The sequence below is a fragment of the Copadichromis virginalis genome, linkage group LG11 (assembly GCF_057382275.1).
Source record: "Copadichromis virginalis isolate Kocher_CV1m ecotype Utaka linkage group LG11, C_Virginalis_male_GT1.1, whole genome shotgun sequence".
Taxonomy (NCBI): domain Eukaryota; kingdom Metazoa; phylum Chordata; class Actinopteri; order Cichliformes; family Cichlidae; genus Copadichromis; species Copadichromis virginalis.
In genome coordinates, this window is record NC_140628.1 from 18,725,510 (window position 1) to 18,752,414 (window position 26,905).

A 26,905-nucleotide genomic window follows, 5' to 3' on the forward strand; every position below is an offset into this window, starting at 1 on the left:
GTCCCTGCTTGTAGCGGTAGAGCACCCCCACCAATTTCCTCTGATGTGGCTTCAAAAAGGGCCTGAGGAATCAACAGTCTCTGGGGAGGAACTCATTTGCGATTAAAGCAACTCTTGAAGATGTTACATGTGCTTCCTGGACCCTCGACATTCCTGCTATAAAATAGAAGCGCAAGGACGACGCTACTTTGTTGGATTCTATTTCCTTTTTAAAAAAAATGTAATGAATCAAAGAAAAATTATGACTCTATAAATGGCACCAGTGAAATTGCTTTCACCATTAGAACAATGCTCCTTGATGGTGTACTACTAACTGTTTTCTGATTTCATAGAGATGCACCTTTTTCATATGTGCTGAGCATGCACGTGATGTTACAGTAGTAATGCAGTTAGAAATCCCTTTAATAAATGTGTTCCAACGTCTTGAAATATGACATAACTGACGCACAGATGCGTTTTTTCAGCTCTATGCTGTGATACTGATGCCACCTATTTATGACTGAACCTGCAGAGCTTTGTAACCTGGCTAATTATACATTTACCTCAGCTATATATATATCTGTGATAGAAAGCATGAAAAATGCACATCTCGTCATTTTTTTCTCTCCAAATGTAGCTGTACAAGGACGTTTCTGTGCTTTCTTTCATAGTAGACAAAATGCTGCTTGCACATGTTATGGGAGGGGGGGGGGGGGGCAGATTTCACATGAGGGTAGAAGCTTGGTATAGACTGACGACACCTCATCACCCGGCTCAGTTCCTCAAGTGATTTTATCGCTGTTTCGCTTGTTTTTTGTTTTTTGTTTTTGCTTTTTCTCCTCGCGTGGGTTCAACATTTTGCGACTCCTGGTCCAGCGGCAGTGTGACACGAGGGCAAATGCACGATGACGCGTTTGTTTTCCAGTCTCTTTGCGGAGGCTCTGGGTGCATTTCCAGCACAGACTCTAGTGTTCCTGTGAACGCTAACTGCGGGAGGGGGGAACAGCGGCTGTAGCTGTTGTCCGTTGTCTGCCGGAGTGTGGGAGCAGAGCTGGGACGCGTCGCATATGTAATCAGCTCTTTTAGGTCCAGCAGAGCTCTGACTCTCTGTTCCAGATGAACTCACACAGCGTGATTTGACGCGTTACTGCTCACCTCACATGTTTGGGTTTTGGGGTTTTTTTTATGTTTTGTTTTTTCTCGGAGAGACGCTGCTGACATTCAGTCCGGGACTGTTTGCACGGATGGATCCAGTATAACGGCACAAGCAGGAATTGAGGAATTGAGGCTTCTGTGCAGTCCGTTATCGCTTTGTTGGAAAGAATTAAGGGAATAAGGCTTCGTTGGTCGGTTTTCTTGGATCGGATGTGGCCGGTTGATCCCCCCGGTGTTATCTTCACGGTGTTTTCAGCAGCTGCTGTCCGGCAGACAGGCAGGCAACCCGGTGTCAGCGCTCGGAGCTGTCCGCGGTGCTGAAGGTCGGAATCGCTTCTTGGCTTTCAGGAGCAGAAGCCTCTGACGGTCCTCAGCACGTTATTGGAATGACTTGGAGAGACGGCTATCTTTGTCTCAGCGGCATCATGGGTAAGCTGAACGAGCTTCAGAGTGACAACATCGCGGTTTTGTTTGTTTGTTTGTTTTTTGCTGTTTTTTTTTTTTAACCACTGGTCATTTTGTTTGCCATAAAGGTGGCCGTTTCAGTTCAGCACTCTGGCCGAACACAGCATGTGTTGCAGCAATTTCTTTTCAGAAAATCCCAAATCAGATTCCTTTTATCCTACCGACAGTACTGCATGTGTTTGTCTCCACTGAGCGCGCAGTGCCAGTCAAAAAACAAAACCCCCCGTTTTTAACACGTTTATTTGGGTCACAGAGAGGCTGAAGGGGCTGTGGGTCTGACAGGCATCAGCCATTTTTGTGTGAATCCATACACTGGTTTTCCACAGCAGTCCCCTCCTCTTTCTTGTGTCTCTTGAACTTCAAACAAGGAGCATAAATATTCATCAAGTCTATTATTATTACTGCCGCGCAACACTAAAATTAGAAGCTCATTAAAATGTAATTCACCACGTGCAGCCAGTGTTAGGGCATGTGAATGTAGGCGCTCTCCTTGCGTTAGTATTGGCTGGAATACACACTTACAAAACAACAAAAATAATAATGACACCCTGTAAACCTTTCATTCTAGAGAAGTGCCTCAAAACTCCTCAAACTGAATATGCATCTTTAATAGGATGTAATAAGGGAAATATTGGGTGATAACCTCTGCTGAAACATGCTATGTTACCCTCCTGGTGCATTCTGTTCCCTTTCATAAGGCCAAAGTGTTCAGATCTCATCCACTCTGGACTGCAGCTGGATACTTTGTGATGCCCGTGTGCTTAAGCTGGACTCTGTCCAGGTCAGGATGTTCTGAGGAACACTTCACTACCCAAACAATGAGTCTTTAATGAGCGGTTCAGTTCACCCCAGTTCAGGTGAAGCAGGGAAACAGGGATGCAATATGATACCTATGACAGTTCATTTACTGCCCCATCAATATTGCAGCTTGTTGCTGCTTTAGCTGTAGATGAGCTTATTTTTGTCTCTATTGGGCAGCTGATATGCAACAAATTTCACAGAAAACCTCCAAATGCAATCTTCAGTTGGAATCGTGGCACGGACACTCAGCAGGGTTTCTTTATAACTGTTAAACAAATGAATGTGGCACAGATGTCACCAGAAGCTCCTCATCTCGATTTGAAATAGCATCCTGTGACGATGTTACGGATGAATGAGTGTAAAATGAATGAATCTAAAAGTGTCATTTAACGCTGGAGCTGGCTTTCTGCTTTTCTTGTTTTTTGCCTGGAAGGATACTGCTGATTCACTCTGGAGTGTTAAATAATGTTGCAGTGTCATTTAACGGCCACAAGAGAGAGCTCGGTGCTCTCTGCTTACTGCAGATCCAGCAGCTTTGTGAGGGGATGTCTCTTTCAGGAAAAAATTGAATGGAGCATGCACAACAGTGTTTAATATGTAATGGACATTGCTGATGGATACATGTTGTTGTCTTTACTTGTTGGCTTATTCACAGAAGAAAAAAAAAGGGGGGGGGGGTGTCAAAGATAACCTCTCCTTCAAAGACATATGTGAATGTGCACTGCCAATTCCCCAAGAACACACCCACTTTTTTTGGAAGATGATATTTGCTGCTACCCTAAAAAACAAACCTTTGGTCTGATGAGAAAGTATTGGAAAGGAAATTATTTATTGATCCTGTGGCATGTGGTGTGTATTTCCCTTAATTCACTGCCTCAGTAAGCAGCCTATAGCAGGTTGAATAGAGTATCTATCTTCCAGGTGTTTTGGACAGGGTGGTAGCGCTTTATTTTTTTAAAAAAAAATTTATTTTTCTATTTTTAACTGCAGGTTCAATGACTATGAAATGTGCAAACACAGAGAGAAATGGTCCTGCCTGAGGGCCACAGCCCCCAAACCCGCTGCCTGCGCTCAGCCGTGAAGAGTTGAGCCAAAGGGAAGCGCGTGTGTTTGAGAGTCTGGAGCAGAATGGCTGCAGTGATAGTGAAAATACCTGGGGCTGTTACAGCTGCTTGACCAGTGTGTGTGTGTGTCATTGTGAATGCATTCATCTACTGTGGAGTCTTTTTGTCAATGTTCTCTGCAAATGAATGGAGGTTATAATAGTTTCCTGTCAGTGTGGGTTGAGCTCAATCTGTCTTTGGATTGCATCCCTGGATGGACTGTTAGCAGCCTTATGCTGTGTGGTGTCTGCCAGTGTGACTAAAGACAAACCAACGTGCTTCCGTTACTGTCACACATCTAGTACTGTGCTACAGCATGAGATCTTATCTCTACCGTCAAAGTTTCAGCAGATTTCTTATTTTTGGGTTGAATTTGAGAAATTTTGTATCCTTAGCTCAGAAGTCTTTGAACTGCTAAACCAGGTAGCACTCACTAGTCTCTCAAGCCCATCTATAACCTCTGTGAAACATTTAGGCAACCACAGAAAATGTCATCAGTGTCACTACATAATTTCATTTAATTTCATTCAGTGTTTTTTAGATATTGTAGATTCAGCCTGTGGAGGTTTTTCCCCTCCTCCTGTCTTATAGACTTTATAACCCTCAATTTTTATTCTGACTCAGATCCAAAGTGCAAATCAAATCCAAGTATTGATGTCTGAAGCTCGGTGTGTGCAACATTTTCTGGACCCATGCAGTTTTGTTTTTTTGGCCTGTGTTTTTGGAATACTAATAGGCTATCAGGTATTTCGCTGATGAGATAAAAGAGCTTGACATGTGCAGTCCAAGGACTGAGAATATGGTTAATTATTATTGGCAGACTGGGGAGGTGCACAGTAACTGACTCCCTGTTAATTGCAGTTTGGAGGAGTAAATATGTAGGTCATTGGCTACAGCAGTGGAAAGGGCAGATTTCAGGTAATTAACCAGGTAAAACATTTTTTCCCATGATCCTACATGCTCTAATGTAGGTAGTTACTTTATTAGTGTAGATACCCACACATTTCTCCATGAGTAAGCTTAATCCACTCGTCTACACACAAAAAAATTGTTTGGCTGAGAAAAACAAAACTCTGAAAGAATCATATAAATTATACCTAGATTATCATTAATAGCCTTTTTGTATTTGTCTTTGTCGGTGATGATTGATATGTGGGATTTAACTAGTCTTTGGTGGAATAGCTGCAGCCTTTGGGGTCTCCTGGTGTTTAGTAATGTGTGCGCACATGTGTTTTGTCAGCAGACATACTGAAGGTGCTGACATACGCTGCTCTGCCTTGATTACTGCAGAGCACTGTTACCTGAAGCAAAAAAAACCAAAAAAAAAACAGACTCCTTTGTGTGATTGGAGACTTCCACGTTGAGATAACTTCCCATGATTTAGTTACAATTCCCAATGTTAGTTAAATCAAATACAGGAGGTAATGTGGCGTTGATTAGGAGTAAGGTGACAGCTGGGTCTTCTACAGTGACCCCTGGTTTGCTGCAGAGCTGTCACAGTGGCACTGGATAAATAAAGGAAGTTGTGGTCTGATTGGCTCCTGTCCTCTGGGACACATAAAGCACAGTGTGTAGCCTCGCTGCTTCCATTGTGTGTGACCAGAGTTCTAAGTCATCTGTAACACTGATAGGAGGTCATAAATACCTCGTGTGTCACTAGAACATAGACCAGTACATACTGTGTAGATGTGTAGATGCTGAGCTTCCTTTGACCTATGAAATATAATGCAGATCCTTCATTATTGTGACATTAACCTGTGTTTAAAAAAAAGGCTGATGTTCTCTTTTTTTGTGAGGTGTTTCTTGTGTGTTTCAGTCGTGTAGCATCTCTCTCTCTCTATACATATATATGCAATGGAAGAAGGAACTGACCTTGAAACATAATCCCTCCATAGCCGGTTATCAAGATTACGTGAAGTATCCTCTGAAGGTCTACTAGATGATGTGAATGCATTACTATGGACATAATCATGGCAGCACAGGAACAAGCTCTAAGCACAAGATCAATAGTTCTGGGGTCTATCACACCAGGCAAGACCTCAGGTGCAGGCTGTGTAAAGATGCCCCTGAGACAATCCTGCACATAACAGCAGGGTGCAAGATGCTAGCAGGCAGGGCATACATGGAACGGCATAACCAAGTGGTCGGCAGAGTATACAGAAACATCTGTGCCGACAAGGCCTGGAAGTCCCGAAGTCAAAATGGGAGATGCCCCCTAGGGTGGTGGAGAATGACTGAGCTAAGATCCTGTCGGACTTCCAGATACAGACGGACAAAATGGTGATGGCTAACCAACCGGACATAGTAGTGGTAGACAGGCAGAGGAAGACAGCCGTAGTGATAGATGTAGTGATACCAAATGACAGCAACATCTGGAAGAAGGAACACGAGAAGCTGGAGAAATACCAAGGGCTCAGAGAAGAACTCGAGAAGATGTGGAGCGTGAAGGTAACAATGGTCCCAGTGGTAATCAGAGCGCACGGTGCAGTGACCCCCAAGCTAGGCGAGTGGCTCCAGCAGATCCCAGGAACAACATCGGAGATCTCTGTCCAGAAGAGCGCAGTCCTAGGGCCCTCAAGCTCCCAGGCCTCTTGTAGAGGACCCGAGCTCGAAGGATAAAGACCGCCCGGATGGGCGAGAGGGGAATTTCATATATTGCTTAGGAAAAGACACAGGAGGTCTTATACGAGGCTTTTTCTTTACTGTTCAACTGCACCCAGGGTGTTGTGATATAACAGTGTGACAATTTATAAAACTGAATGATTGACTGTGTAACTTGATGACAGCTTTTGTTTTCTCTCTGTCCCACCCAGAAAAACTTTCTTGGTCTGTGTGTTAGTGCAAAGGTTGCATAGGATGTTTTGGGTTGTTACCAACTATAATAATTTGTTAGATTTCTGCCACGGAGGTGGAGAGACCCAACTCTGCGTCTCTCTGTATTTCGTTTCGAACCAGCGGCTGAGATAAGCAGTTTGGAGCTGTGGTACAGATCAAGCCTTTGAACCTGTTCTGACAGTTGCCGTACAGGCGGGCGCAGTTTAAACAAGTTCAGTTAATGTAGACATAACATTTCGGTCAATTCAGCACCCGCTTATACTAATAACGGTAATGCACTGACTCAGCACTGGGACTGTAAAAGCACGATGTGTGGTGTGGGTCGGGGGTGGGGTGCTGCAGTGGCTCTTTGCCACCCCCAACTGGCTGTCTGGCCTGCCAGTCATTTAGTAAGGTCTTACTCTTCTCAAATTTTACTCAATGAGAGAGGTGTGGTCACCCGAGTGATATTACTGTCCACTGACAATCCAGCTATACCAATAAATAAACATTATTTTATTTACCCAGGATGACACAACACAGAAAAAAATTATTGCCATTCCCTTTAAAATATATTAGCAAAATATGCGTAACATTCACTATGATGTAGCCTCTGCTGTTAGTCGGCTGTATTTGCACTAAAACTACTGTAGAGGATGGACGCACAGGCTCAAAATGTAGAGCAGCAATAAAAAAAAAATCTGCACTCATGTCACTTTACCTTTCACTGATTTAAAAGGCTGCTGCATGTGTCTAATATTTCATCATTCACCTCATCACCATGAATTGTGAGTAGTGTTTATGAATATTGTCGCTGCAGGGGTGAAAACACTCATTTTACTCACTTTCATAAAAGTTCTCTTCCTGATTCCTGATTGTCAAACACCTTGAGAGATCTTTTTGGGTTTTTTTGTTCACCCAGCAACAACAATATGCCTCATAGTCATGTTACAGCTTTAGATAACAAATACACAAATTACTCCATTGCAGCTCATCTTAGGTTTTATAAGGCTGCCACCGCCTCTTCAGTTGAACTAACTGTTCCCCTTCTCTTGCCTGCAGGTTATGTGGGTATGCAACTTGTGCCGAAAACAACAAGAAATCCTCACCAAATCGGGGGCATGGTTCTACGGCTCGGGGCCTGATCAAGCGCGGGGTGTGTTTGAGGGTGGGCCACAGGGGAAGAAGGCCAAACTGCAGGACCCGTCCCTATACCCCTACCAGGGAGCCTCAGGAGACTTGACACCAGCGTCAGACAGAAACAGACCTCACGGCGGGCTCCTGCCCAGACAGGCGTCCCTTGACAACGGTTCAGGGCTAAGGTACACGAGCCCCACACATGCACACCTCACTTCTGTTTGTGAAAAACAACAACAAACAAGCAAGCATGCGCTGCATGCACGGTCTAAGTTACAGACAAGAGCTTCATAAAGGTGGTTCATCTAACAGCAGAAAGCCTTTTAATATTACCGCTGCTCTGTGTTGCTGTAGAAGGAACAGACATGCAAGCCTGCCATAAGAATCCATATAAGCTTCTTCTACATGGAACCCATGAGACCTATAAACGACACAGGGAGACATATACTGTATCTAACTGGCACTAACTCAGCTATTCTACTACAGTCATCCACCCACTCATTCTTTCTTCATTACACACACATGCATGCATGCACACACATACACCACAGTGGCACACATGATCACAGATGGTTGAAACTCTGATTCAGCTGCAATGGGAAACAGGCAGGTGAGGTGTGTGTGAAGTGATTAGTACTATCTCTGTTTTTGAGACAAAAGCGCACTTTTTCACTGCAGCGGTCCTATTTAGTAATTAGTCCTGTTTGTAGGCCAGCTCGGCCACTGCAGTAAATAAAGTATTAATAGGATGGGTTTTTTTGTTTGTTTGTTTTTATTCGAAAAGCAAGAGTGGGCTAATTACAATGCAGAACACTGTGTTTCTTTTGTCATATGCACTAAGCGCTCCCTCTGAGTGCAACACTCTCACATGCTGACAACACTGACACGCTGTGTTTGTGAATCCCATATCCGGTTGCCTTTTTCTTGATGCTGGTGTCAAGTAAAGTAGTTACTTTGATGTCCACATGGGGGCTCCTTGCTCTTTATTCTTCTAAAGGTTGGATGGACGCTTATAGTCAGGATCTGTACACTCTCTGGAATTTCTCAGCAGAGCCCTTGAAATAAAACAACAACAAAAAAACCCTCTCGTGTCCGTCTTTGCTCCTTCTCAGATGTAAGGTAACTCAGCATTTGTTCAGCGTAAGGCTTTGTTTTCCACAACCCTTGGTGTGCCACAGCAACCTTATAGCTCACAGACTAACAGTTGCCCCCTTGTCTCTCTCTGTCTGTTCTTCCTCTCCATGCTTCTTTATAGGAAAGATGGGAAATGCAGGCTGTATACTTAGCCATGTTGTGGAGCGCACACTCAGTGGATAGCCTGGATCTAATTGGAGAGTTATACAGAGTTAGCCCAGAGTAATTTATGTGCATCTGTGTTACATGCCAGCAAAGTACAGTTACGCTGACCTGTGTAGCACAGAGACAAAACAACCTGCACAACTCTGGTTACAACATGTCTCAAAACACAGTCCTCAGAATCCACTAAAAATTTCATACGTGAAGTCCATTTAACACATCTGCCCTGCAAGTCAGTTGGAAATACACGAGTGTCCTGTTAGAGCTTTCACTGTGTAATGAGGCCACTGTGCTATGGTTTAATTTGAATCGGTTCAGTTTACATATTTATATACAGGACCGATTCATAGCCGTGTGCATCTCAGGGAACTTTATACTGTAAGGTACAAACCCTACAGAAATATAGACAAGAACACAATGAGCAAGCAGAGTGACACATGAAGCCTTTTCAGACATGGGATACATAACACTGCCACTTCATCAGTCTGTTACAGTGATGGCATGATGTTATTCTCCCATCTTCCATCAGATATACCCATTGTTACACATTCAGTGATGTATAACACACAAGGTTACAGTTTTATACAGCAGGTCAGCTGTATTTTGGTAGTTATATAGAGGATATGTCCTTCTTGTAGTTGTGGAAACACATGCAAACATAATGTAGCAGACTTTAGTCAGGGGATCAGACTTTTTCCTACAGTCCTGATGGCTTGGATGCAGTTGGAAGATAAGGATGGCCACAGTGTTCTTGTTGAATCTCCCTTAGACTGTCCAATGATTTAAAAAGAAAAAGAGCAGAGAATCAACTGCAAATTGTAATTAAAGCTGCAGTGCTTTACAGTGCAAAGTAATGCAGGAGTTGCTCAGACTGCTCCAAACAGTCAGTCACTCAATCACTTTTTGTTTCCGGCCGAGGATTTTGCCATTATATCGTGAATGATTGCATAGCTTTGAGAGGTGGAGATGGTACCAGGGAGTAATTCTCGCATTGACATTGCCTACATTTGCAGTGACAAAACAGGAAACTGGCTGTCTGAAAATTCATGGGATAATGCTGATGATGGATAGCACAGAGTGTATAAATAGAACTCCCTCCGCATAAGCACCGAAACCCACTTTCATTAATCTTAAAGAATGTTTAAATTAACTCCTGGATCTGTTGTGCTAAAAAAGGAGGGGGAAAAGCTGGAGGTCTATTTATAAGGAGAAATAACTTGGGAGGGCTTCCAATTTGTCTTGGTCTCGAAGGTGTCATTTGAATGAACGCACAAATATGCCAGGACAGCTGCAGTGTTGGGTGATGCTGATGAAACCGCCATACCTAAACAGGGACTGGAATGTACTCCCTGAGAGAATTTCTTCAGATTCTGTATTTTCAACACATTTAACCCAGCAGCGGGCACATTCACCCTGCCAAAAAAATGTGAGAAGAGGAAGGAGCACAATAAACCTAGCTCGAGCATCCTGTAACAACCAGCAAAACCCAGTGTGTTACATAGTAAGCTTGAGACAATTGTTTAGTCAAACCTAGTCTGTCCCAGTTTAAAGTTGTGTACCAGTACTAGTCCTATTTTATGCACGTGCCGCATTGGCCTCGATCAGCTCTGCAGTGAAATGATAATATGGTAGAACAGCTGACACAGATAGTTCAGGGTTAATAGTTTTTGTTGTTTTAGTCATCAGTTTCATTTGAACATATAATGTTTTCTTTTAGATTTGTATTAAGTAGGAGAGGGTTTGTTTTGAGCCCAGCAGTTCATTTCAGTTCAATTTTATTTATATAATCGAATGAGGCTTTGGGTTTAGGTAAACCTAAAGAGGACTGAGTGTTTTTGATGCTGACTCACCTGGTCCCTTGCATGGAACAGTGGAATAATACAAACATTTGCAATCCCTCTAAGCTTAATATTTTCATAGTCTAGTATTTATAGTACTTCATATATGTTTGAGTTTAGATAGATGTGGGTAACTATAGCATCTGCATGTTTGTTTTATTCCGGACTTTATTATCCTAACATGATCACAGTGCCAACACCATTCTACATAAATACATTAACTGCCTCATGCTTAAACAAGGGCCACTTTATTGTGTTGATTAACAGCTGAAGCGCTGCTTTAAATATAGCAGATTTATATTTTATCTTTCAGTAAGGTTATAATAGTTTACTAAAACTAAACTAACAACCACAAGTAGATGTAAAAAAAAACCCCAAACAAAAACGGTTTATTAACCTAAAATAAAAATAAAAAGTAGACATGTGAAAAAACAATTAAGCCAACTGAAACGACTTAGTGAACTTGGAATATTACGAACATTAAAACCAAATAATAATAATGATAATGGTTATTATTATTACTATTATTATTATTAATAATAATAACTACGACTGAAACTAACTTAAATTAAACTTCTTCCAACTCTGGAAAGTAAACTGAATTTAAAAAAAAAAATACAACAAAAAAACCCGTACAAACAAACAGATTTCTGAAAAACACGAAGACTTGTAAAAATATGTAACCACATTAAATGCATCAGCTTTAAAGAAGGGCCTGGAATTAACTGGGTTCTTTTTGGCTAATTTCAAGTGTTTACAGTTGGCTGTCTGGACGAAATGAAACGCATTAAATAAATAAATAAACAAGCAGGCTCTCGGGAAAGCCCTCATTAGTTGTGTGCTTTGTCCTCACAGTAACTTTATTGCTGATTGATGTAGCGCTGATATTCCAAAGCCGGATGTGGAATGTCGGAAAGACAAAAAGCCGTGACGCTAGCACGCCCCCTTCCACCCCCCTCGTGCGTGATTCTGACGGTTATCTGCCGCTGTGCGCGTCCCGAAGAGTGCGCGAGACAGAATGGAGAGATATGGCGAAAGAGTTCGCGCGACTGTATCGGTAGCGCGTGCGTACGTGTCTGTGCGCGTGTCAGGGCAAGTGTGTACTCTTCATGGGCAACGGGAAATATGAGTTGAATGTGAGGCAGCAGCTGATGCGCCGGTACGGGGATGCTACCGCCGCCGCCAGGTGCAGTGTAGGATGGTTCTTCGCTTTTTCTTTCCTCCGGATGCTCCTTCACCTCTCCCCGCACACGGAGAAGAGATTTTTGCCGCTGCCGCGAGAAGAAGAAAAGGCTTGTTACCGGCACCGGCACTGCCTCCCTTTTCTCGCTGCAAGTCCGAAGCATTATGACGGAAGGAGCCCACCCGGTATGCGTCTCGTTTAAGGACACTTTTTTACCAGCAGCGCAAGGAGGAATATGGAACTTGATCGGCGTCTTATTTGCGTTTAATGCGCCCCCGGGAGATAACATTAATACTACCACTACTACTAATAATAATAAGGAAAAAAACTGACAAGGTGTATGTTTAGAAGGGGGGCGTCCGGAGAGAGCGCAGGCTTTGGGATGTAATGGTGGGAAAAGGGAAAAGGCTGAGCACTTACTGAGGATAAAAAGAAAACCGAGGTGGGGGGAAAATGCAGTTTGAGACATTGCGTCAGTTCTGTAGCTCGGTTTTATCACATTTCAACGGGGCTTTCACGGCACCTCAGAACATCTTGCAGACGGAGCTGTTCGAGCAGGCGCTGAGCAACATCGGGTGAGTGATTCCTTTGTAAAAGAAATGCCCAGATTTATGAGGGAGGGCTTCCCCGTTGGTATGTCAGGCGAGTTTTTTTTTTTTTTTTTTTTTTTTTTGGGGGGGGGGGGGGGGGGGTGCATGTATTGATCGGTAGCCTGCCTGCGTAATAACAGCCTACAGTATAGTGCTGCTGCAGATATTTCCTGGCTGGGATGATGGGGGCCGATCAACGTCCCTGCCGCTCTTTGCTCAGTGCGCGTGCACGCGCGCAAGCTTGCACGGTTGGACGTTGGTAGTTTTATAGGCACACTGTGACCACATCGGGGGTTACCGTAAATGTATATACGCGCGTGCGCCTTTATGGCCCAGCGCACGGCTGCTGCAGCATGTCTTTGCCCTGCTGCTGCTGCTGCTGCCTGAGAGGAGAACATGAGGGAGGCAACGATCATGAGGGGTTAATGTACATCTTAGGAGTCCAGTGATGGGGATGAGTGGGGACTCCCCCCCACCCCCTACTCAATTCCCCTACACGCCCACTATATGTTCTTTTGAAGGTGTATAGGGGGAGGCAAGTTTTTTTTTTAAGGTGTCAGTTACTTGACAGCAAAATGGCAGCAAGAATGGACATCATGTGCATTTTGCAGATGAATTAATAATCTATGCTTAGACTAACAGAGCAATAATTACTTACATTTGCTGTGCTTTAAAAACCTTTCCAGTACAGCGTCACTGCAACATACAGGCGTTGCTGTAATTTTACATTTGCTGCTAGATAGAAAGGAGCGTAGTGTGTGTGTAAAGAGAACGAGAAAGAGAGAGAGAGATGCACCGAAGCATATTACGATTAGTCTGCTAAATGCCCTGTACCCTACGGACAGGCCTCTGGTCATCTGGCCAGGCATGGCTGTTGGACACATTATGCAGTCTGCAGAAGGGCCGTAAACTTCCAGCTTTAGGGTCGAGGCTTGGGGGACCGACAGGCTACTTTTCTTTCTTGCTATAGACGCAGGTCCCCGTATCGCCACACCATCCACAGTCTGTCTCTTGGGACTTGCGAGTCTTTCCCCCTGTTGTCCCCCCACCCCTACCGTCAGAAATAATTTACAGCTTTGCCGGGCTCTCTGCCACCTCACATTACATGGCCAGAACACTCAGCCACCGGAAGGGCGGAACAGGGGGTGGGGGGTGGGTATCTATGCCTGAAAACTGTGATCCAGCAAGCATTACATCTTACTGATTAAATTGAACTTATTTTCCATTGCAAGCTTTTTGTTGTTGTTGTTGTTGTTTTCTTCTCAGCAAAACCTTTCAGTTTGAGGATGGTGGTGGTCGAAAGCAGTCCAAAACAGGCTGTCTTTTTAATGATAAACGATCACATTTGCAGCTGGTATTTCTCAATGGCAAGAAGCTGTCATGACAGACTCTTAATCGTAGTTACTTTTTCAGGACAGCACAGCCGGTGTCATCCTCTTTGTTCGCTAATTTGTCTGTACACAGTGTGGTCAAGCTCATAATAACAACACAACTCCTTAAACCAGCAGTGTGTGCTGTTATCAGCAGATATCCAGCTTAGCAATCCGTTCGATCGCAGCCGTTTGAGTCTCTCTCCCTCTCCATCTGTTACTCTTTTCACAGGCTCGGCCTCCTAATGGGCTGTATGCTTTTAGATCCAGCTTCCATGTATTATGCATGTGTGCGTCAGCAGAGGTTCTAATGGGGTGTGTGAGATCTGTTCTTAGAAGGCTTGAATGGTTTGGAATTGAGTGGTCACTACATTTAAACTGCAACCATACTCCCTCCCCGCTGCCGCCTCTAATACACACGCTTTCCACTTATAACCTATCCAGTGTTGCATCTCTTTGTGCTTCTCTTCTCCAGAATACCTCAGACCAGATTGTGTCTGCTGGACTTTTGTTTGTAGCATTAGAAGGCATGTTACTGAGTTCTTTTTTTTTTTTTACAGTGCAGTTTTTGTAGTCTTTCCCCAGATTGTTTTTGTAGTCTTTCCCCTGTTGTGAAGTGTGTGATGCAGAATAAGTGGGATATGTATACAGGAGCGTTTGATTTTCGGCACAGATGCAATGTAATGAAATCATCTCCATGCATCAAATCCAGCATGTTAAATGAAATCGACGTGGCTGCTGCTCGATGATTCCGATTGTGCCGCACAATCTGGGGTGTGAGTTCAGTGAGTCATCCTCTTACTCACAGCTGTTTACATCATGCCACATTCACGTATATTGTCCTCCTGCAGTGACGGTGTATTTGCAGCTGTGGATTTTCTAGCCTATACGTGCAGCACGTTGCAAACCAGCTTATTACCAGCACCGTCAGCATCACACTAAAGGTTAGTCTGATGTGGAAACTCTCTGGATTTCTCCCACGCCCATCACGGTCTCTGCTCTCGTCCCCTCCAACAGTTGGGTTGCCATAACAATAAGGTGTAATTTTTCATCATTAGAAATGATGCTGTTTTGTCTCTGTCGATCAATATCAAAGTTATCGGGATGAGAATGACGATGTGTTTCTAGAGGTGGGACTAGACCCCCCTTGATACGATGTTTTGACACTTTTTTAACACATATTTTTACATTTTGCAATAAAATTAGAGTTGCAATAACATATTACACAAGTTATCACCTTTCCTTCAAACACAAATTATGTCCTCAAAGTTAAACTTTGTCAATATGTTTCACCCAATAAGACGAAGTTATCTCTCTTCAGTTATTTCTTATTGATGTAAAATGAGATTGTCAAGCATACAAACACTGTCACTAAAACCTGCCATAAATGTTGCCATGAAGATTGAATGAGGTCAAGTTGGGAATTACTAATACCATCTTGACCTTATTATTATATGTCGCATGGTTTTTCAGTTGGGACAGTTAATTGGATGCTTGCTCAGCTAACGTTATCTCAGGTTGTTTTGTGCAGGAGACGAGCCCTCTTGTTGACAGAGTATTTCCATTTATTTATTATTTATTTATTTTCATTTATTTAATAAAATATCAATATTTGATTTCCCTGTATCAACATATTATACATGATTTCTACATTGGCTAAAGGATGTCCACAATTTGTATCTTTATTGTCAAAAGACTCGTGGAAAAAGGATTAGTGAATTTGAAACCAAGAGCAGCAGTCTCAGCGATTTCGGTCCTGCTGATTTGGTGACACCAGTAGTGGTAACAGAGCACTGAATTCTGGCAGCAGCAAAACAAACTGAAGTCAGGTAATATTTAGACTTTCTTGTCTGTCACTGCAGATGGGTCGAGTCTGTAGGGCATGGTGAAAGTAGTCAGTTATGTCAGTGAGGAGGCTCATCTGACAGCTCACTGTTGCTGCTCCTTTTGTGGCCCTACTTGCAATATTTGAACTAATTTGCTGTCAAAAAAAAATGCTGAAAATAACCGCTGCCCACTTTTAACACATGCATTTTTTGACGAATAATAGTAGTATAGTTAAGCCTGTGAGCAAACACACTGCATTTCCTATAACTTCATACAAGTACCTGTTGTTTCACCAGATAAATGCTTTAAATGTACAGTTGCAGCTGTGGGAATTGTGTGGTTCGCTGCCACTGACACCCGGTCGGCAATATTTCCAACATGTAAATGTTCCATACTTGTTTTAGTGGGCAACTCATTTACCATTTTGTCACGTTATTTGGCAATAGATGGAGACTAACCAATATAATTTCCTTTGGGATTAATAAAGTATTCTGATTCGGATAAAATGAATATCATGGCAGTTTCCCATTGAAATACTTTTGCACAACTTTCCCGAATGGAACAAAAAAATATTACTAGAATCTTTACATTTAACTTATGTTTCATCCCAAATTATTTCACTGAGAAGGTGTGAACCCGCTCAGTTAAGAGCCAAATTTCATTTGCTTTTCAGCGGTGCATCTGCAGCAGCTAATTTTCCTGTAGTAGTCCTTGACTGAGCTAATTAGGAAGTGCAGGCATGTCAATAAGTACTGCACGTGCAGTCTTACTTTGTTATTTGATTGCAAAGCAGCGTTACATAACAGGTGCGCAGCTTATTGTGTCAGGATGATCAAACTAGCTGGATGTTTTATTTTGGAAAAATAAACCTACTAAGAACATAAAATACAGTCATCTCTAACATGATTAAGTAATGACGCACAATTTACACTTATTGTTGCCCTTGCATCTTGTCGGCCCATGTTGATAATAAGCACTGTGTTGTGTGGAGTTCAGTGGAGAAACAAAGCAGGGAGTGAAAAAAATGGCAAGGAGCAGACAGAACGTACCAGAGGAGGCAGAAACACCCAGGCATCAGTCACCATGGTGACAGAGCTGTAGACAAGGCAAGACATAGCAGACTGCAGCTTGTGGGACTGGAAGCTCTGGATCCCCAGATTCATGTTGATGTGACAGAACTAGAGAAAAGAAGGAGAGGGAAAGATCGCAGACCCAGAAAAAACACGAAACAAGGCGTTGGATTCTAGGGGAGGGGCGGTCTTGAAAGCAAGACACCTGCAATATTGAACTGCAGTTCTGTCTTCCGGCATTGTTGTTAAAGCATGCTAGTCTGGTTAAAGCTAAAATTTAAAGGTCCTTCAGGTATTAAGTGAACTGAAAGTACATCTGAATGATGGAGTTCTTCGACCAAAACCACGCCCCAAAAATGGACCATAGTTTCTTAATACTTCCCCATTAGAGCCAAAGCATTCCTTGCATTAACTCTTCTCTGTTCTGGATGCCCGTGTACACATTTACACTCTCTCCGCTTACCCTTCTTCATTCAGAGCGAGTCAGCTGAGTGTGTGTTTTATCTTCTAGCCATACCCTGCCTTTTATTTCCACACTTTTAACATTAAAGCATTGTGGATGCAAAATCAGGCTGACTGAGGTGCTTCTCTGTAGCTGCTGGGAGTTAGATGACTGGCGGCTGAAGGAGCGCCTAATCAGTGGCAGTTTGGGCAGGAGAGAACATCGCGCTTTCTTTTTATTATTTTTCTCATCTGGCCTCAAGTCAATGGTCACCTCTTTCTTTGTCATCTTTGTGAGCACTAAAGAGTGTTCTCTTGATGTGAGGCAGACTAAGGCTACACGTTCAATACTTCTTATGCACCCTCCTCCTGCTCCCTAATATCCCGTCACAGCTCGCCCACGGTTCAGCCCACCCGCAGCCCCGTGGTGTCGTACCCGGGTGTCGGCGGCACTCAGCAGCTGTAATTAAGCTGGCCCTTTATTGGTTTTGTCCTCGCCGTGGGAGATGTGCGGAGGAAGAAGGGAGGCCCTGGTTTATTGCCTGGGCGTCTAAGAGAGGGGTTATTATGATTGCATGCTAGAGAGAGAGAGAAAAGAAGCAGATAGAGGGGAGAGAAAGTGGAGAGAGTTGGAGTGATCGAGAGAGACAGCGGCAGAGGCTGAATCGATATGCTCGACTCCTCTCCTCTCACCAAATCATATCTCAGCATCAAACCGCGAGTGAGAGAGGAAGAAAGACAGAGAGAGAGAGAGAGAGAGAGAGAGAGAGGGAGGGAGAGAGGGAGGGAGAGAGGGGACTGGTGGCTAGCGGTGGGCTGTGTGGCCAGATAAACATCAGGCTAATGTCCCCAGCCTCTGCTGCTATTGCCGCTGCCCAGAGAGGGAGGTGAAATTGCTTTTGCTGATGTTTGGTTACAGTTTGCCACAGCACAGTCCCGCAGGCAGGGGTACATGTGATCCCATCCACAGGGATGCACATTAGGTATAGGTTTGCCTGGCCAGGTCATTCTCAGCAGTGAAACAGGATGAGGAAGGAAAGTGCCACAGAGCAAGAAAGGAAAGACAGAGTACTTTTCAACAGAAACGCCAGCCTGTGCAGAGCGCTGACATCTGGGCTCTTTTCATGCTCACAGAGCAAGACTGATTCCCTGAAAGGCTGAATGGCTGCACGTGCGCATGCATTTTGCGTGTGTATGTGTGTGTGTTTGTGTGTTTGACCCCCAACCTTAACCTGTCACAAATGGCTGGGATACAGTAGGCACAGTGTCCTCTCTCTTCACTTGGCTCATTATAAGCCACTTCCAGTGCCGCTCTAGGTCCTTAACTTCCTCTCTTTCTGCCAACCGACGGACCAAAGAGAAGGCTGCTGAGTGGCGCACATGGGAGATTCAGCTCTTCTCTGTGTATCTGTGTGTGTGTGTCCTTATGCGTCTTTGTGAGAGTCTGTGTGGCTGCACTTGTATGCTCATATGTTTGAAGCCCAGTCCCTAGAAGGTCTTTTTCTCTCTCTCTCTCAAAGCTTTTTTCTGTACTCTCAAACAGATGCCTGATGTCATCTCGTTTTTTAAATATCCAAGGGAGAGAAGAGAAACCGCGTACGACATATGCATGGTGCTTTGCTTTCAGCCATACGCCTTGACATGTGATACCGTTCGTCAGCATCGGCGACAGTTGAGTATCTAATAAAAGGGTTAAATCCGACCACCTTTGCTGTGACAGTTGACTGTTATTATGCGACATCAGTGCGCATGCGCATAGGTGTGTTACTCTGCAAATCCTCCCCCTGGCCTCAGTAGTCAGTAGAGTCATTAAGTGAAAGCTGTCTGCTCCAGCACAGCATTATCATTCTTGTTGTACATTTTGATTTATTGATTAAAGAGGCTTATAAAGTCAGACCTCTGGAAGGTCGGGAAGTAGGCTTTCTTAGCTAAATCCCTGTTATTTAGTGAAGGGGAGTGATAGGTTTGTCTAGCACAGACCTATTGCTGGAACGAGACAATTCTACTACAACAGCAAAAGCATGAGAGACCAGGCTGAACTCTTTGTGTAATCTCGTGCACGAGGGAGATGCCTGAGACTGTTCCTGCCGCTCGAACCCCAGTCACTCTCAGTTAGCTCCCCCGTAGCGCTGCTCTTTATTGTGGTTACATGAATATGCATAGTCTCATTAACATATGACGTCTTACACAGGCATACATGTGAAGAAAGAGTACCATGTGTGTGTGACCCTGTGAATGACTTTCCTAAATCTGCTGGCCTGGAAGTCCAGCAGTTCATCTAAGCAAAAGGCACTTATACCTAAACGGACATAGATGTGTTTACCATACCATAACACAGTAAGAGAAGGTACGACCTCTCTCATGACCTTAGGATATGTGTGCATGCCAGAACACTCTGGAAGGCACACAGAGTATTTGCAGACTGCTAAGGATCAGAGCTCTATCATCATGCAATTGATTATATACCTCCAAGCATATATAAGTTTATATTTCTAAGCATAAATGACAATCCACCAATATAAACCTAACATTTCCACCCTGTTTGGCATTTATGCTAGAAATTTCCCAGTTATGAACCCCTTGTGTTTGACCGTTTCAGTGCAGGCATTTTTATACCCAACATCTGTCAATCACCCCAAATTACTGTAGCAGTACACAGTTGATAAATGTGTTAGCAGTTATCCTATTTCTCTTTGATCGCATACAATGGTAAACTGCATCCTACAAGTAAGCAAATGAATGTTAATAGTCAAACACAGGAATTAACATTTTCAAAATCATTCCAGCTTTGCGGCGTATTCCCCAGGTGTGTAAATCACACATCTCTCTGCAGAGTGGTTTGAGTTCTACAGAGATTCATAAATGTCTCTTCCAGTTATTTCCATCATTGTCCATATGACCAGAGTCCAAATGTATGCCGACATGGGTATACAAACATACCAGTTGGTTTTGTTTTTCATCAATGTGGCTTTCAGCTATCTTCAAAGCTGCAGGCCTCGTCAGCACTTCTGTTTTATGGCCTCTATCAACCCCCATCACCTCACTTCAGGCATTCTTCCTGTGGGGGATAGAGCCAACTGGTGGATTATCTGCACTTATGACTCCTCTATTGTCCTTTCATCTCTGCAGAAAACCTTTTTGGAAAGGGTATTGCATCCAGTTGTTTTACTGCTGTTATGCTCCCACCTGTTGAATCACTTCAGCTGTCTAGTAGAAGTGGTCGTGATGCAAATCACAACAACAATGACACAAAGGAAGACCCTTTTCAGAGTGTCAAAGTATGCACAGCACAGTGACACAGCATTAGGTGGCGTTCATAAGAATTTGCAGTCAGTCATTTCCCAGTCACTTGGCATCTATGCTGTTCACAGATTCACAATTCCATTGCTGAACTTCCTCTCTGCGCCGTCAATTAGAGCTTGGCACGCTCCCTTCATCCTTCTGCTTCCCCAGTTCCAACCCTGCTGAAGATTTAGGGTATAGCAAGTCTTACACTGTAGTTGTCTTCCTCAATGTCAACGTTGAATCTCTTTCACTCCTTCTGGATTTCACTGTTCAAAGTCTCCTCATGACGATCTCTAGGAAGCCCAGTGGCACAGCCCTCTGTGGGATGTCTGCTGTGCTGGAGGTGATCTCTGCTCCTCACTGATCCTCCTGAAGCCTCTCTCCTGGCCTCAGCTTCCATCTTGTGGACGATCTCCTCAGGCACTCCTTCTCATGGTACTTGCAATTTAAAAATTGACACTCCTACTTTGCCACATGGCCCTTGCCATGTGGCAGCTCCACACAAGTAGACATGCACAAGAAAATTGCACATTCTCTCTGAAAAATTCCCCTTGGCTTTCCCCCTTGGAGTAGCTTTACTCCAAACCTGTAACTCTGTGTAAAAACATTAGTCAGTGGTTAAATGTTAAGGTTGTTCAACTCCCAGCTCTACCCGCAGCCTGTATCCACACTATCATCATCACTGCCTGTCAGACAAAACCTGTAAGTTAAAACAAACTTCACATTTGCAAACAACTGTATCATAAGAGTAATAAAGTATTCAGCACCACAGAGACACTAAATCATTAAACCCACTACTTTTTGCCATAATTTGCCTCAAATCAAATTCAAATTCAAATTTTATTTGTCACGTACACAGTCATACACAGTACGATATGTAGTGAAATGCTTGGACAACTGCTCGTGACTTAAAGAAAACAAAAAAAGGAAAAGGCTATGAATAAGATGGGAAATAAATATGAAAAATTAAAAAGGGTAAATTTAACTAGGAAGGAATAAAATATAAATTAAGGTTAAAAATGAAATAACTGTACAACACAAATTAGAATGAAGGGTAAATCATGGATCATCCCAATTAATTCCACTTTGTAATCAGTGACTTTCCATAAGTTTGTCACTCCACTTATTTCATCTCTAATGAGCTCAATAGTGGTCAGATAATGAGCCCAATATTAAAAAATGTCCTATAATCACTGCACTTCTGCTCTAACATCACTTGTCTGTCTGTGCTGAATCCTTCACAAGCATTCTTAGAGAAAGACAAGCATTAGAAAAACATATGAAGCATCCTGGCGGTCAGGTCTGGATCAACAGATTCCAGAGGTGCTATAAAAAGGTAATAAGGTTAACCATCCGTAGCTGTGAAAAGGAGTGACACTGGTTTCAACACAGTATGTGTCTCACATTGTATACACATTCTCCCAGTAATGTTCACATTTTCCCAACAACACCATGGCATCAGCATGAGATTCAAAACACAGTTTATGGTCAAGTACCACACCTAGATATTTATAACTCAACGATCCCAATATCGGCAGTTTTAATGATAGTAGGTGATGAGCTATAAGAGGACTTCCTAAAATCAATAATCTTGTCTTTAGTTTTTGACACATTAAGTGACAGGAAGGACTCATCACAGCAATTCACAAAATCATCTACAACCTGTCCATGGCCTGACTCGTCCCCCACTAGAAGACTGACGATCACTGTGTCGTCAGCAAACTTCAGGATGTGTCTGTTCGTGAAATTGCTGCGACACTCATTTGTGTACAGAATGAACAGAAGGGGAGAGAGGCAGCAACCCTGGGGTGATCCAGTAGAGGAGGAGAGCACATCAGAAAATACATGATTCACTTTTTTTCTAGACCAGGACTCGCTTTCTAATTGTCCCAAATAAGTTGCTTTCCCCAGAACCCATTTTAATGTGGAAAAGCTCACTTGCAACGGTTTTCCCAACTTGTCGTATAGCGCTTTTGTTCTAATTGCGCAGATCTGCTCAACGACAGAGATTATCAAACAAAGCTTTCAGTGCACCGTGAAAGTATCAAAATAAAAAGGCCCAGGTAAGTCATGACACATGCTCCTCATCTCAGGAGGGTAAATCATACCAAACCTAATTGGCAGGTTCAACTTTGTAACAAAAGAAAAATCATCAGCTAAATTAATCCCAATACATTCATCCATCAGCCACACACTACACAACATTATTATTACTATTGTCTTATTAGATATGAGTTTCCTCCCAGGTCTGTGTTTATCACTCCTTTGGGTCACAGACCCATTTTATTTAGCTTTCCTTTTTTTCCCATCATAAATCATGTGACATGTTGTTATGTATTTCACAAAACAAGTTTGTTCTTATGTATTCAGAGGTGTGAATCTGGGTGGAGGATTCACCCATCAGAAACAAGAAACTCAGTCTTTTAGAGTCTCCACTCTGGCAGACTCTAACATATCCTATTCACTTCTGTTATAATTCAGTCACCTTTCCCTGATCTACTAATAATCAACTAATTTGCATAACAACTCATAACCCACTAAGTTGACAGGACAACAGAAATGCATGTTCAAAATAATATCACAAAAGAGCATTTCCTTCATACAGTAAATTACTTGTGCTGCACCAATTAAGCAGAAAGCGTCTCACAATTTACTATATTAACAACTACTGGGTTGGCTGTAGCTCAGGTGGCAGAGCAGGTCAGCCACTAACCAGAAGGTCGGTGGTTCGATCCCAGGCTGCCTCCTGGCTGCATGCCAAATATCCTTGGGCAAGATACTAACCCCATGTTTGCCTACTGGTGGTGGTCAGAGGGCCTGGTGGCGCCAGTGTCCAGCAGCCTCGCCTCTGTCAGTGCGCCCCAGGGCAGCTGTGGCTACAATGTAGCTTGCCGTCACCAGTGTGTGAATGACTGAATGTAGTGTAAAGCGCTTTGGGGTCCTTAGGGACTGAGTAAAGCGCTATACAAATGCAGGCCATTTACCATTTAAATTTGTTGTCTGATCACTGGTTGGTTGTACCAGAATCTTCTTTTCTTCCTTAAACTGTTGTCCTGCAACCTGGAAGGTTAGTTATCAGCAGCATTTGATAACAAAACTTGTCTGTTACGTTTTCCCCCGCTATGATTGAATCATTTTTCCTAAGATACTATTAGTCCTCTGGTCTATGTATTACTTTTCATCTCACTAAGTGACTTGGACAAGATGATAAACAGAAGCACATGCTCAAGATGCCGTCTAATCTTCTTGAGCTCTATTGTATTTGTAAATGTTAGTATGGTTAATGCATTTTCTGTTTGTATGTGTGATTTTGTATACGTTTCTCTTTGCAGTGTTTCAGACTCCTTCTCAATTTTCCCACTCAAAGCAGTCCGTTTTCTTTTTCCCAGGTTTGCTAACCCAAATTTGATTTTCCACATTAAATTTCGAAACCCAGTTTCGGGACACAAACCCAGTCACGCGGTTATAGAGTCGCTCTCTTTCAACTTACTTGGTGTTGCTTTTGCGTGCAGTATCAGTCTTGGATTCCGTCAATCTTCATCCATCGAGGGAAAAATGGACGCTCTCCCACCGGCCTGGTGATGAATTTTATGTCACAGGTCCTTTAACAGCCGCTTCTATGAGTCCCGACTGGCGTAAGACTCCGGCTTGGCACTTTTCCCCTCGGTGAATGTTTGATTGCAGAATCCGGCTTCGAAGGACCAACTAAAGATAGGTTTGTCTAGCACAGACCTATTGGCCTGGAAGTCCAGCGGTTCATCTAAACAAAAGGCACTTATACCTAAACGGACATAGATGTGTTTACCATACCATAAGACAGTAAGAGAAGGTACGACCTCTCTCATGACCTTAGGATATGTGTGCATGCCAGAACACTCTGGAAGGCACACAGAGTCTTTGCAGACTGCTAAGGATCAGACCTCTATCATCATGCAATCGATTACAGTATATATCTCTAAGCATAAATGACAATCCACCAATATAAACCTAACAGGGAGTGAATCAAAAACATTTCAAACTCTACTGTTACTGAGAAGCTAAAACGCTTAGGTGCATGATTGAACAGTTGGCATTAGGGATGGGTATCGTTTAGGTTTTATCCGATACCGGTGCCAAATCGGTACTTTTGAAACCGTGCCGGTGCTCAAACGGTGCTCAAACCGGTGCTTAAAGAATGGAGAACACAAAATTGGTCCAAAAACCTCTCATGTTCAGCTGTTTTTTTGTAAAAAGATAACAATGTTAGCCTTTTCTGCAGCTATGGGGCATATATGGTATCACTCTTGGCTGGAAGCAGTGCTTAAACAATGGAAAAAACACCAATTTTGTATAAAAACCTCTCGTGTTTAACTGTTTTCCACTTTTTCTTTGGTCATTTTAGCCTTTTTAGCCAGGGTGAAGGGAGTATCTGCCATCAAACAAGAAGACAGCCGCATGTAGCTATGATGATGTTTGCTAGTTCACCTTACATGCATTAATGTAATAACATGGTTAGCCTACTCAACGTAAATTACACATGAACAACATTAAGCTACTCACGCAGAGAAGAACGGCTGCTGCTGCATCATCATCCTCATCATTTCTGCTACACTGGCAGGGCTAGGGGCCAGGACTCTCCTCTTCGTGTTTTTGGGGGATGTTGCATAACAGGCAACCCACCCGCAGTTGATGTGCTCGGTGTGAGGTCTCGCAGCAAGCTATCATACGGCGCATTTCTGGGCTTTTAAAAAAAACGCTATGCGTCGCCAGGTGTTTCATCGGATTTGAGGTGTTACCTCCTTTGACAGTATCACAGTATCAGCTTAAAGCACTTGTTGCAGGCTGCTGAGTTTGCATATTTTGCTGTGAAGTACAGCCAGACTTTTGACCGCTTCGCCTTGGACATTGGCCCGCCTACTATCCTCGGAAACGTAAAATGATTGGCTAGAAGTGTATCACGGCTCAGGGAAAAAAAAGCACCGAAATAAAGCACCGAAATGTGCGCTGCTTTTCGGTCTGGTTACTACCGTTTATGTCAGAACCGGTGCCATCATGGCACCGGACACCGGTACCCATCCCTAGTTAGCATAGCCACATGCTTCGTTTCATGAACAGGAAACCGACTGCTTTACATGTAATCCTGTTACCGTGCTTCAATTCCGATTCTTTTTCCATGCTCCCATTTATTCAATTACCCCCCCAAAATCCCCCCCCCCCCCCCAAAAAAAAACCACACACACACACACTTGAAGAAACCGTGTGATAAAGCAATAATGAAATGGCTTAATCTAAACATCTGCGTCTCTCCAGTCCATTGCTATCATCATCCGTCTCATCCCCGGCCCCATACTCAAATCCTCTTTTGCAACACTGATGGTATTTCACAAGCTCAAAGAGATTAATTATTTCCATATTTTGCAAACACTGCACCGTGTGCGCTGCTCCCCACGTCTCCCTGCACGTGTACAATTAGCTCAGTTCATTTGTGTTGCAAATGAGCCGGCCCTGACGGTGCTCAGTGGCCTCCCCTGGTTTCTCCTGCCACGCGGCACAGAGGAGAACCCAGCCGAGGAGTGATCAAAAGCCTCCTTCTCTGGCAGGCAGATGCTGAGTAAACACCGAGAGAAGAAGGAGCTCTGATAACCGTCTCTTCCCGCTTGCGCTTCTCGCCTTCATTATTTTTTGGAGTCTGCTGGCTGGCATTAATGAAACCCCATGTAATATTCATTTAATTCCCAATGTTTACTAGTTCATTAGGTTTAGGATAGTAGTTGATCTGATCTCCAGGGGTGGCTGGGATGAGGAAAGAAGCTGACTTTGAAGATTTTTCTTTGCACCAGCCGGGCTTCCTTACATTTATTCAAGGAGCCATTCACAGTCCTCCCCGTGCTTTACCAAACTGTATAGCATTTCTCTTCACCACACTTATGCTCTTATGTTTTTTTAGAAGTAAAGGTGAGACTTAAAGGCTGGATTTTTGTGTCAATAGATGAACACAGATCTGCTCCTTTGAATGCCAGTAAATCTAGAAACCTAATGGATAAAACGGTGGCTAAATGTAATTTGGCTCATTAAAGACACTTAGAAAATAAGTTAAAGTTGAGGATCTCATCACAGATTAGACGTTTTCTCAGAACGGATACCCTCTGGCCAGTTTAGCTCTCCGGCTAACGGCATGTGTTACAGACGCTGTCCTGTGCAATTACAATTAACCCACGCAACTCTTTGGTCTGGGTGCTCGCTCTGCAAAGGTCTGGCTGTGGGTTCATCGATTGAGACGTCTTGTCAATGCCATTGAGTGCAGGCGAAAAGGTCTTTCTGCTGAGCTCACAGCAAGCTTTTTGATCAGACCAATGGGAGAGGCAGAACTTCTTCACAAAGCTTTTTTTCCCTTTTCTTTTTTTAATGGTGAAAACTCCGGAACTCCAGCTGTGTTGGAAAAAGTCAGCTTTATTTTTGTATCCGAGTGGGCATTTAGTCGGTTTTCAATTCCGTCTCCTGTGGCAATGGTTGTTAAAAAAGTTGTTACTTAGCTTACCTGGCTGTCACTAATCTCCTGGTATCTGCATGTG

General features: G+C 43.4%; 1 protein-coding gene across 5 annotated transcripts in view; it reads left to right on the forward strand.

The window, feature by feature from the left end:
* The window catches only part of rims2a (regulating synaptic membrane exocytosis 2a), a 158,206-nt gene that overhangs the window by 35,437 nt on the left and 95,864 nt on the right, over nucleotides 1–26,905 (forward strand). For 2 of the 5 annotated variants that reach the window (XM_085473447.1, XM_085473448.1), the window contains one exon: nucleotides 7,380–7,639. In XM_085473447.1, the coding sequence (XP_085329573.1) occupies nucleotides 7,380–7,639 (260 nt within the window). Of the gene's footprint in view, nucleotides 1–890; nucleotides 1,564–7,379; nucleotides 7,640–10,556; nucleotides 12,347–26,905 lie in introns of those variants that run through there. The other 3 variants (XM_085473450.1, XM_085473451.1, XM_085473452.1) reach the window with 3 other exon arrangements.